General features: G+C 39.5%; 1 protein-coding gene across 1 annotated transcript in view; it reads right to left on the bottom strand.

The window, feature by feature from the left end:
• The window catches only part of nek11 (NIMA-related kinase 11), a gene marked incomplete at both ends in the record, with an annotated part of 54,023 nt that extends 44,665 nt beyond the window's left edge, over positions 1–9,358 (bottom strand). The window contains 2 exons of the mRNA XM_083989474.1: positions 4,422–4,617; positions 9,289–9,358. Coding sequence (XP_083845600.1) covers positions 4,422–4,617; positions 9,289–9,358 — 266 coding nt within the window. The remainder of the gene's footprint in view (positions 1–4,421; positions 4,618–9,288) is intronic.
• Positions 9,359–13,557: the final 4,199 nt, after the last annotated feature.

Below are 13,557 nucleotides of genomic sequence, written 5' to 3'. Positions count from 1 at the left end.
GGTGAGATACAGGTGAGATAAAGGTGAGATACAGGTGAGATACAGGTGAGATAAAGGTGAGATAAAGGTGAGATACAGGTGAGATACAGGTGAGATAAAGGTGAGATACAGGTGAGATAAAGGTGAGATACAGGTGAGATAAAGGTGAGATAAAGGTGAGATACAGGTGAGATACAGGTGAGATAAAGGTGAGATACAGGTGAAATAAAGGTGAGATACAGGTGAGATAAAGGTGCACTCCTGCACTTTAGCACTTGTCACTTTGGCCCAGCACTTTTGCACTTTATCTCTCAGAAACTCTTCTGGTTACCCCTACCATTGGAAGTGTTGTCAAAATGTCAATGTTTTATTTCATTAAAGTTGTGTCTTGTTGTCTGCATTACGTTTGTTATGATACTATGTTGTTGTTGTTGTTCTGACACTGTACTGTTTTTATGTTTTGGGACTCTGGATGGAAACTAGCACCAGCTGCTACAACCCGGCACATTTACATGTTTTTATATGTCCATTAATGTGCATTGTCCCACCCAAATAAACCAATAAAAAAATAAAAAAATAAAATAAAAAAGACAGATACTCGGCTCTGATTGGACAGGTGAGCAGTTTAAAGTTGCAGCTTCTCTCTGACTTTGTTTCTGTCAGAGCTGCAGGAAGTGGAAACCCTTTCACAGTAAAACTCTTTAAATGATGCAGCTCAAACACACAGACACCTTTCAGCTCTTCAGCTTTGTCTCTTTCTCTCTGAGTTTTACTTGAATCTGCAGCTACAAATTTGTTTCTCTGTTCCTCTGTGATCTGCCCCCCCTCCTCTACCCCTCTACTACCCCTCTCTGCCCCCCCTCCTCTGCCCCTCTACCCTCCCCGAGCCGGGAGCGCCGTCTCTCTGTTGCTATGCAACAACAGTGAAAGTCTTTGTGAGGTGTGACGCCCTGATTAAAGCCGAGGTGTCTGAACGGACCGAGAGGAGAAGACCAGGACCAGAGACCAAGACCAAGACCAGGACCAGAGACCAAGACCAAGACCAGGACCAGGACCAAGACCAGAAATGTCCAAAACGAGGACGATCCGAGAGTGGACAGGCAGTAAAACAAGCAAAAATCTGTTTTATTTCCCGCTCTAGCGCTGTTATTATGTCACTTTATTAAGTTTTAATATTTTTCATGTGAGAAAGTAACTGTTTAGATCATTTTATCCAAACGACGGCTGTTTAGAAGTTTGCTCCGATGTTTTTCAGAGAAGTGAAGCTCCGTAGCGACCGCGACATCACAGAGGCAGCAGCCGGTCTGCAGAGCTGCTCGGCCGGCCAACCTCCGTCCTCATCCCGGGGGAGAAAACCATCGCTAATTAACTTACCCGCAGGTTTTTAGAGGTTTACCACCGGCTGGTTAAATTATTTTTAGGAGATAAATGTTGGTCTCATTGATGAAATCTAACAATTGTGGCAGTAGCATTAGTTTCTTTGAATGAAAAGTAAAGCTTCCTGTGTGTATTGGACAGAAGAGCAGCGCTGCCTCGGGGCTCTGGAGCCTACGGACACAAACCACCACATTTACATCAAGAAATACATGTTTTACAATGAACACATCAGTCTGCATTACATTTAATTTAATTTAATTAAGTTATATAACATGGTTACGGTACACGGTAGAGGTCAGGGGCGCATTGCATTGTGGGATACAGTACGCAATGTAGACTGGTCAGATGGATAATGGAGATATTTTACGAATCAGTGCAACATCACACTGCAGATTTAGCTTTAGCCACCACACGGCCTCAGGTTAAAGGTCGTATCCCTCCGCCACAAAGACTAGTCCCACATCACTTCCTGTTTGTCAGAGAAAACCTGAAACAGCTGGATGAAGTTCCTCCCACACTTTGATCCTGATCTATTAAAGGTTTGCGTGCGTAAAAACATGTGCAGACTTGATTGCGCGCGCAAAAACGCGTTATCACGGTGATGCATTTAACCTGTTGCCTTAATGAATATGTAAATATGGGCGTTTGGTTTCTTCCAGAAGGTGAAAAACACTGGGAGGAGTTGATGCAAACGGATTTATTTAGCAAATGCAACGTGATTTACCAAACCTGACACAGTTGCAGTGGCAGTTTTTTACGTCTTTATTCAGCACGGTTGAAAGGAAAGTCTTTGGCCGGTTACTCTTGGTAGATCACCTGTACTGTACTGTTTTGCATGCAATGTAGCACCTCTTATCTGGACCACAGAGGGTTAATGATGAAGATGATGATGATAATGTCAGTGTGCTGCTGTTCCTAATAAACTGATCACTGAGCGTGTAGTGAAACAATAAAACTGTTTCATCTCATGTTTATTAAATAAATAAACACACACACACACACACACACACACACACACACACACACACACACACACACAGAGGAATCCTCTCCTCCTCCTCCTTCATCACGTCTCTGATTCTCCTCACTGAGCTCAGACAGAGGCAGACAGCTGCAACACCTGTGTGTGTGTGTGTGTGTGTGTGTGTGTGTGTGTGTGTGTGTGTGTGTGTGTGTGTGTGTGTGTGTGTGTGTGTGTGTGTGTGTGTGTGTGTGTGTGTGTGTCTGTCACATTAACACTGGAACACACACACACACACACACACACACAATCAGAGCTGAGGATATTGTATCTCAGTCTCTGTTTGTGATTTCAGACTAATTCAGTTTCACTGAGCTCAGAGAGGCGTGATCATGTGTGTGTGTGTGTGTGTGTGTGTGTGTGTGTGTGTTTGTGTGTGTGTGTGTGAGAGCGAGAGAGAAAAGAGGGAGAGAGAGAGAAAGAGTGTGTGTGTGTGTGTTTATAGCTCGATGCTGCCATCTAGTGTTTCTCCCTGTGAATCACCGACACTCGTTCCTTACTTTATTTTTTTCATTTTCTCCTTTTAGAGAATAGAATGAAGCTTTTTGAATATGTAGCTATGATGATGATGCTTTTTGTACTTTTTCTTGTTGTTTTTGGTTCTTCAACTTGTTTGTTATTTATACATATGAAAGAACAAACTGAAATTGTTATTATTAACTTATTTTGTTTTACATGTTCGAGATTAATATTTAATAATAAGATGTTGTAGGTGCAGCTCTATGCCTTTATACCTGCAGACTGTGATGAACCCACTGATTCAACAACCTTATTAAACTTCACATCAACAGGCACCAACTGAGTAGATATGAATATGAAACGTCAGATAAAAAGGGAAAGTGGGCGGGGCCGGAGAGGAAGAGATGAACTGTCGACCACATGACATCATCAGTTCCCAGGAAACATTCAGAGATGTTTAGTCAGAGGGAAGGAAAATATCATTTAAGAGGATTGTTTTACTTAGTTTGTGTGTGTCTGTATGTGGAACAGAAGAGTGAATTAAAGCAATGTCCAAACATGGAGCATTTCAAAATAAAGTACAACAACATAACTCTGGAGGAGCACAGGGAAGAAAAACTGAAGTACAAGTACTTACTTAAAAAACAAAAAATCTTTATTTACCTTATCTATTTTCGTTTTCTCTTTTTTCTAACAATAGAATGGAGTGGGACAAACTTTTGTTTTGTGACACATAAGTTATTATATATTTGTACTTAAATGCTCCGACGTGTTTCCACTGCTCAAGTCAAACTCAGGGGAGCCAAAACTTTTACGGCTTGCGAGCTACTTTTAAAAGTGACCAGGTCAAAATGATCACGCACTGCAAAAACTCAAAATCTTTCCAAGAATATTTGTCTTATTTCTTGTCAAAATGTCTCATTTCTAGTCAAAACTAATCTCTTTCCACTCAAAATAAGACTCATCACCTAAAAATGAACTTGTTTTTAGATCATTTTCATTTGTTTCAAACTAATTCTCACTTGAAATAAGTAGAAAAATCTGCCAGTGAAAGCAAGTTTTTTGTGCTTGTAATAAGGAAGAAAAACTTGCTCCACTCTCAGATTTTTCTACTTATTTCAAGTGAAAATCTGCTTGAAAGAAGTAAAAAGTGTCTAAAAACAAGCTGCTTTTAATGTGATGAGTCTTATTTTTGGTATGATGAGATTAGTTTTGATTAGAAATGACATTTTGACTAGAAATAAGACAGATTTTGAGTTTTTGCAGTGTGGCTGTTATCTGTATTAGATATAACACAGAAAACTAATATTGCCGATTGATCGTCCTTTCAATCACCGATCGACAATCGGAACAAGATTATTGGGGAAGACGGATAAAAGACAGTCTAAAGGGAAAAAACAACAACAACAACAAGACCGGTGTTTGTTTGTGTTCATTTGAACTTCTTCACTTTCTTGTCGTTCGTCCTTTAAAGAGACGAAACCTCCGGCAGCAGCAGCTCATGAATATTCAGAAGGCTGATGACGTCTCATTAATATTCATGAGCCGCCACCAGGTGAGTCCAGGTGACTCTACGACTACTCACAGCTTCTCTCTGTCTGCAGCTCTGGTGTCTTCCACCAGATACACCGAGCCGAAGCTCCCTCGGCCCAGACTCCTCAGCATCCGGTATCGCCTAGCAACCAGGCCTCCTCCTCCTCCTCCTCCTCCTCCTCCTCCTCCAGAGGACGGAGCCTCGCCCGACTCCTCCTGGAACCGGGGCATCCTGTCGGTCAGTTCACCTGAGGACCGAGCACAGGGCATGTTATTGTTAAAAAAGTAATTGGTTATAGTTACTTTAGTTACTTTCCCCCAAAGGTAACTGGGTTAATAATTGAATTACAACATTATAAAAGTAACTAACTACCAGGAAAATAAACTATTTGTGGTACTTTTTTTTTATAAAAAGCTGAAATATGTCAAATTACTTGGTCCTCCACATAACCCTAAAACGTGTAGACTAGGCTATATAACTAAACGTACACATTAAAGGGACAAGGAGGAGTTTTGGAAAAGCGAAGTGTTTTCACACTACATTTATGAGCCTCCGCACCGTGAAATTCTTTGACCGGGTCAAGACAGACTCATGTTTTCATTCATCAAGAATTAAAGTCAGAGGTTGGAAGACGATCACATACCGTCGTAGTTCCCACCATAAACGGAGATTCGGCGGCGTTATTCTCATGACTCGCCACGAAACCGAAAGTAAAGAAACGCTGGTCGGCTCGACCAGCATTTCCACCACCACTAATAATAACAAAATAACCATAGAGACAAAACCATAGATTTATCTAAAATGGACCATTAACAAGTGGTAACGGAGATTCATCCACATTAACATGAGACTTTTTTATTGTTGCAGAAACTCCTCGTTGTCCCTTTAAAGTTTCCATCCCAGGTGGCTGGACTTACGATTTTCTTTTTTTGAATTGCACAACTGATAAGCCCCCACCGCCTCCGTCCAATCAGGAATCACCAAAACTGTTAAATAGACCGTTACTAAGTAAAACAGACCGTTGCTGCAGGATATTTACCTCATGTTTCATTGTTACCAACATTAAACAGCTTGGGACTAAATAGATAAATGACTTGTAGCTTGTTACAGGGAGAGTGGAGGCTCTCTGCCTTACAGCTCTCGTCTCTGTGGCACCGCGTGTCCAGTAAACATAGATGGCGGTTGCATGATTTGACAGTTTGACTGACAGACGGCCGTCCAACCAAACTTGTCTGAGACTAATTTGATTGGTGGGACAGATTCTGGCCTCTGCTCCTCACACAGACGACCACATTTCGTCATTGATATGTCAAATCAATTATATAAATGATTATATTATTGATTATTGTCTAATACTTACTAGATATACTCTGATTTTTTATAATTTTGCCAAAAGTGAGCCTCCTGGGATGGTAACTTTAAATTATTTTGTGATGGAACTTCTTGAGTTCAGTATGGAGCATTTTATTGTCAGTAACGGTAACGACGTTATAACGGGGAAAGAGTATACTTTTTTGATTACTGTTACTGAAAAAAGTAGCGCCGTTAGTTATGCTGTTATTGCTTTAAAGACCTGCTGCAAAAAGTTCTAACTGATAAAAGTTAATTTGCGAGCTATGGGTTTAAATCAAACTAATATAATTTCATTATAATTAACTAATTCCTCATTAATCATGATAGCTAATTTCTACCTTTCTATATCTGTCCATATTTTAAAAAGAACAAAAAAAGGAACCTTTAATAATCAAAAGGCTTTTATTTTGGACTCTGTTTGTCAAACTGTGAGCGCGTGAAGGTGACGACAACAAACCGTGGACGTGAGTGAATGATGTCATCCGTTCATCAGCTGCTGAGATGAATCATAGACAATACATGATATCTACCTACCTACATGTCTATGGGTTGAATCTACCCGGGTGAAAACAGCGGCGTGGCGGCGTCTTCTCGCGATATTACCACCGTTAATAATAAATGAGACAGTTCAGGTGAAATAAAAACAGGTGTAAATGAAACAGGAGAGGTTTGTTGTTTACCTGCAGCACCGAGCGGACCACTTCCGTGTTTGACTCGGTGTCCATGGATACGCACACACACCATGGATCTGACACACACACAGAGAGAGACACACCCACACACACACTCTCACTCATAACAAGAATTTTCGGTTTCTGTTTCCTCATCAAAACAAGTCACTTTCTGATTTAAGTTAAAAGTTTAAAATAAAAACCTCCATGTTTCCTCAGAGAAGTGATATAACATTAATTACATAATACATAAAGACAACGGCCTTCATCAAACTGTAACACTGAAACACAACATAGGAAATAAAAAGTGAATAAACATAATTTAGATAGATAGATAGATAGATAGATAGATAGATAGATAGATAGATAGATAGATAGATAGATAGATAGATAGATAGATAGATAGATAGATAGATAGATAGATAATTTTATGGTCACGTGCAAAGCTAAAACCAAGGTTAAAAAACAGTGCAGTGCAGTAAAATACTTCAACTTTTATTTTGTTGAACTGAAACTTTTTCATTTCCTGTTTGTTTAAAAAAATAAAATCATGATGTTTTCATTTCTTTATTGTTGTGAAACTATGAAAATGAGACTATGAGTCAGACTGATAAATGTTCATCCTGCTCTTTTATTTTGAAGGGTTGATCCATGAGAGGCTCTAAAGCCATCTCAGTGTGTGTGTGTGTGTGTGTGTGTGTGTGTTTACTTCTTATCATCACTATAATAAACTCTGTTGATGTTGCTGAGTCCAAGAAACGCAGCTCTGTCCTCTAGAGACGGAGCCATGACTCATACTCTCCATCACACACACACACACACACACAGTGTTTTCCTGCTGAGAATTCAGTAGCTGTGAACAAACACTGTGAACTTTCTTTAGCAAAACATTCAAACACACACACACACTTTTTTAATATGATGTGTCAAATGTCTCTGAAACGACAGAGTATTAGGGCCACCCTGAGAAACAAACACAGACTTAGAGAATAAAGTCGTAACATGGGAGTCAATGGCACGGAATGTTCAGAGCTAGAGTGGGTGAGTCGTAAATTTATGAGAATAAAGTTGTACATTTCCTACGAGAAAAAGTCATAACATTGCGAGAATAAAGTCGTAAATTTACGAGAATAAAGTTGTACATTTCCTACGAGAAAAAGTCATAACATTACGAGAATAAAGTAATAATTTACGAGAATAAAGTTGTACATTTCCTACGAGAAAAAAAGTCATAACATTACGAGAAAGAAGTCGTAAATTTACGAGAATAATGTCGTAAATTTACAAGAATAAAGTCGCACATTTCCCACAAGAAAAAGTCATAATATTACGAGAATAAAGTCGTACATTTCCTACGAGAAAAAAGTCATAACATTACAAGAATAAAGTCATAAATTTCTCAAAGTTTGTGATATTTTTATTTGTCAATGTGGCCCTAATACTCTGTCGTACTTTGAACATCATTGAAGCTGCATAAAAATAAAATGGTTTATTTATTCCTGCTCCTCCTCCTCTTCTTCCTCCTCTTGGTCGGTACTTTCAGAATAAGAGCGTGACACTGAACTGGTGCGATGAGCCTTTAATTCAGAACATGCAACAAATCACAGCTTGTTTAAAAAAAAATGTAAAAAAAACCCAACACAAGTCATGTGATGTGACATTAACACTGTGAACACCTTCATCCTCCTCCTCCTCCTCCTCCACCTCCTCTGGGAGCCGTGGCCCCGTGGACCAATCAGCTTTCAGCTCTCAGCAGGTCACATGACCCGTCTGCACTTCAACACAACATTAAGGCACTTTGGAGAAAAATGGAGACAAGTGAAAAACGATCAGTGTGAGTGAGCGGCTCGGGGAGTCGCTTCCTGTCTGAGCGCCGGTGCTGATCTGATCTGATCTGAGGTCAGTCTGAGCTGCAGCAAAAAACAAGAAACAAAAAAAAAAAACGTTCAAGTCCATTTGAACTTCAAAGAAAAGAGAAAATGTGAAAAGATCGAAGGTTTAAAGGGGAAAAGCACCGTTTATCTAGATAAAGATTCATTTGGTTTGAATGTTTGTTGAGCAGCTAATGTTGCTAAAGCTAATGCTGAGTTTAGATACTTGACACTTTACTGTGAAACATCTTGTAACTTTATTTTGAAAAGCGCTCTATATAATAGACCGAATCTCCTTGTTGTTTACATTCTACTTCCGGGTAGAAAACCAGCACGTAATTTGAATGAGATCAATAGTAACGAACGAGAGTTTAGCTATATATCATATTTTTCACGCCCTATCACCGTTTAGACAAATCTGAAATTATTGAAGAAACATTACTATTTCTGTGTGTGTGTTGTTGTATTTATTCAGTTTGGGGGAATCACGGTGTCTAGAAAGCATCAGTGGCTCAGCTGACAGGGACAGCTAACGGTAGCTAAGCTAACGGTAGCTAAGCTAACAGTAGCTAAGCTAACATCAGGACGTCAGCTGTTAAAACCCTCCCGTTGTGGGACACGACATGAAACTACTCCAGTTAGCTCAGTCATGTTGGAACTCAGATATCCGCTGGAGAAAATATTTTTTCATGGAGCGTTTATTGAGTCACTGAGTTATTAAAGTTAAACAGGTAGCTAACCGTTAGCCCGGCTAATCTATGATAACCATGACTAATTACAAAAATGTGCACACAGAAATAGTAATATTTGTCCAATCATTGGTTTTATAAACTTTACAAACATCAGATTAGTCTAAACGGTGATATAGTGACATGAAAAAATATATATAGTGAAACTCTCGTCTGTCACTATTGTTCTCATGCTGGTTTTCTACCCGGAAGTAGTTGTAAACAACAAGGAGATTCGTCCTATAGAATAAATAAGACTTGACTTGTTTTTAATAGGAGAGTAAATCTCTCTGACCTGACCCCGGATCAGCACCGGCCTCCGACCCTCTGGACTCTCCGGTCGCCTCAGTATAAGATACAAACATGGCAAAAATAAATAATGTAAACAGTCTGGTTGGTTGGTTGGTTGGTTGGTTCTGATCCGGACCGAACCAGACCAGACCGGACCAGACCAGATCCACTCGGGTCCAAAACCAAAGATGGAAAAACATCCAAAACTGTAAACTGGGCCAGAAACCGATGGAAAAAACCCGTTTATCAAAAAGTTTCCAACAATAGAAAATCTGAGCGAGGTCATGTCATGCAAACTGAGCAGGAAGTGACCGAGTGTGTGACATTCAGTGACGTCAGCGGCGGCGGTGTTGGCGTGGAGACGGTGGCGTTGATCAGTTTGATCAGTTAAAGGTGAGCAGAGCGAAGCAACAGCAGAGGAACTAAAACAAAGAAGCAGCAGTTTGACAGACGGTGCCCCCCCCCCTACACGCCCAGTGGACCGATCCACATCCACCTCCTTTGAGTTTAAAGGGATAGTAGCATTTTTTTAAAGTGGGGTTGTATGATCTCCAAATAGCCCCTAAGTACTTTAATTGCAGTAGAAGACTCTCTGCACTCCTCCCGTTAGCAACGCCAGCCCATAATAGCCCTGCCCAGAGATTTACAACATACAGTGTTGTGAACAGACCCAAAGAAACGGCCTATTTTCGTGGCCTAAAAGTCGTTTTATCTGAAAAAAAATACACAGTTCCATTGTTCGCTAAAATAAAAACTTTTTTCCTGCACTTTGAAGGGCTGGAAAAAATTATATTATAGTGAACAATGGAACTGTGTATTTTCTTTCAGGTAAAACCTCTTTTAGGCCGTGAAAATAGGCCGTTTCTTTGGGTCCGTTCACAACACTGTATGTTGTAAATCTCTGGGCAGGGCTATTATGGGCTGGCGTTGCTAACGGGAGGAGTGTAGAGAGTCTTCTACTGCAATTAAAGTACTTAGGGGCTATTTGTAGATCATACAACCCCACTTTAAAAATAAATGCTATACTATCCCTTTAAAGCTTCAGGACTGATTCAATGACACTCTGTAAAAATCAGCGTTGTGATCGATTTGGCTCGTTTGATCTGTTTTCACATCTCGATTGTCTTTTATTTTGAAAATGAACCCCTCCTGATGGGTTTCCTGTAGGTTTCTACTCAGATCTGAAGCTTCGACCAGAGATTATTTTTTTTATTATTGATGAATCTATAAATCTACTGATCAGTTTAAGGAGAAATGCTGAGTCGTCTGCCAATAATGCTTCTTTAGATCTGATCAATAACTTCATTGATGACTCTGTCTGTCCCACAGTGTGCAGCAGCTTCACCAGAAGACAAAAGACAATAGTTAGAATTAGTTCAGAGAATCTAAACGTCCTCACGATCGTCGTCCAGGAGAGACACTCACTTTTGGTAGTAAGGCAGTGAGGAAACAGGAAACGGCAGGAGAGATTTTCACAATAAGAGCACAGACCGCTGCCAGCTCCAGCAGCCGAAAAGACAAAACTGTTTTTTTTTTAATTCTATAAACATTTCTCTGAGATGGAAACGCTGCAGTGGCAGAAACGATCTGATTGGTCAGTTTGAACCCTCAGTCTGCTTTCTGATTGGTCGGCTAACTGGTGACTGTAGCTATAAAAGATTTAAATGGCACTGATTCCAGTGTGTTGACACGTACGCACATTATTGTTTAATTATTCCTCACAACACTTTACACTAATTTACAGTTAAATTACTACATAAAGCCAGTGTGGCTAAAGCTAGCAAACTAACTATCCTCGCTAAGACGTAAGATCATCTTGATATTATCAACGATAAGACCACGTTTTTAGCTTATTAGCTAATTATTGTTGATATTATCAATAATAAGGCAAAGTTAGGCTTAAATGATCTCATAAAGTGGCTAATTGGTTTAATTATTCCTCTTTCTGTCACAGCTAACGACACTGATGCTGTTGTTTTATCGTAACTACTTAACTACGACATGCAGCCAGTCAGGCTAAAGCTAGCTAGCTAGCTAACTATCCTTGCTAACAGGTAAGTTCACCTTCACATGATCAATAACAAGGCCATGTTAGGTTTGAATTAGCTCATTGGTTGAAATATTTATGACATAGGCCTACTATTTAAGTGGCTAGCTGGATTAGCTTCTGGCTATCTAACAAATGGCATGGCTCGCTAGCTGGATTAGCTTCTCCAGCTAACCTAACGTGGCTAATAGTTTATTTGGCTGTTTTCAGTTTAATGTTGATCAGAAATGTTTATAGAACTGAAAAAAAAACTAGTTTGTTTTGTTTTGTTTTGTCCAGAGACACTGATTGGTCAGAAACTACGGAGCGGTGGGTCACATGATGTGGAAATTCACGTGCACATCGTCATTAAAATACCTCTAGGATAAACAGATTTTTAGGCTATTTGTCTGATCACAGATCAATGACGGGCGTCAGACGAACAGTGAAAGCAACACAACATGCAGAGACAGATTCAGGACGAGAGACGTTGCCTCAGATTTAAATGTTGTGCTTCAACAGTCAGAGAGAAAAAAGTAGAAAAGCGAACGAACATGCGGTGATTGTTTGATTGAAGTGCAACACGTCAGATATTTACAGATTTCACTGTTTGTCAGAGCCAGACATCGATCTGTGTCTTTGTTTAGTCCACCTTTTTTTTTACAAGTTATTTTTATTATTTAATTTAAAAGTCAGATGCTCTATGAACAATGTATGTATGTAAACTGATCCACACATCTCTAAGAGTTATTGATCCACAGAGACGTTAACTCTTTACATGTTCATTATTAAAGTTTGTTGTTTTATCTTTTCATGAAGACGTCTGATTCATCTAGAGGTAGATTTTATTCATCTGTACAAGTTTTATTCATTAGTTTGCTTGTTTTGTTTGTCCACTTTAAATCTGTATTGATTATTGACCATATTTATTGAGTAGAAATGTTAATTATCAGTAAAAACCTTTAATTCTCTGTTTGTGCTTTACTAATACCTAATGATTTATCATTAATTTATATAATTTGTGTTATTAATTTGATTGTTTCTGTTTATCTGTACAGGTTCTTCAGATTCTTTATTTTACATATATTCATTATTAATCTTATTTAAATGTTGAACTTGTGCACATGTTTCCACCTCAGTGACGGTCTGTGTGGTTTGAGCCCTGTGAGCCACCGTAGAGACGCTGCTCAGTGTGGAGCTGATTCTGTTTGTGCTTCAGTCGTCACTGAACTTGAATTTAAATATTGAAAAAGCACCAAGAAGAGTTGTGGTTGTTGTTGTGTCTTTGTGTAACACTGGTGGACGTGTGGTGAACGCAGCTCAGAGTCTGATACTAAAGAACTAAAAGGCTGAAGCAGCTAATCGATCGATTGAAATGAGTTTAAGTGATGCATCATGGGAGTTCCTGCCCCACCCACCACACAGAGTAATAATTTACCCATGAATACCTCAGATCAATGGCACATTCATCATGTTCAGCACAGCAGTGAAACCACTGTTTAAAGGCCTCGACATCATCATCATCTTCATCATCTTCAACATCAACTGTCTGGCTTCCTCTGTGTCTGTGGCTGCAGCTACGAGCTAACTGGCTAAAAGCATTTTCATAAAACAGCAGAAACACAAACACAATTAAAGCTCTTAATGTGAAACAGCAGCTGGCACAGAGGGAGATAGTGCATTAGTGCATTAGTCTGGGACTATTTTCAGTGGCGGATTCATCCACAGTGTTCGGGGCACACTTCACTTGTCTGTGGATCGGTTTTCGACAATAAGAAAAATACAGATCAGCAGTTTTTCTTCTTTTTCTTCTTGGTTTGTGTTGTTAGCATGCTAATGTTTTTTTTTTTTTTGTTCCACTGGTTCAATTTACATTAACGAACGATTAGCATGCTATTGTTGTTGTTGTCGTTTTTTGTTCTGTTTTTTTAGCACACGTTAGCATTAGCCCCTGAGTAAGGTTTTAGCATGCTAACAGAGTCATTAGCATGCAAGCTAGTTCCTGTATTAAAATATTAGCTTGTTGATGTTTGTTAGCACACGAGAGTGACGACGACGACAGAGTCACAGTTCACATACTTCCTCCAGTACTCACATGTAGTACACTGTAGACTCATGTAGTACACAGTATACTAATGAGGTACACTGTACACCAATGTATTACAATGTGTACTCATGCAGTAGCCTACACAGTGTACTAACACAGTGTTATGTCGTCATGACGACCACCACAACATGTGACCGTGA

The sequence above is a fragment of the Trachurus trachurus genome, assembly GCF_905171665.1.
Source record: "Trachurus trachurus genome assembly, chromosome: 16".
In the NCBI taxonomy this organism is placed as follows: Eukaryota; Metazoa; Chordata; class Actinopteri; order Carangiformes; family Carangidae; genus Trachurus; species Trachurus trachurus.
This window is presented reverse-complemented; position numbering and strand designations above follow the sequence as displayed.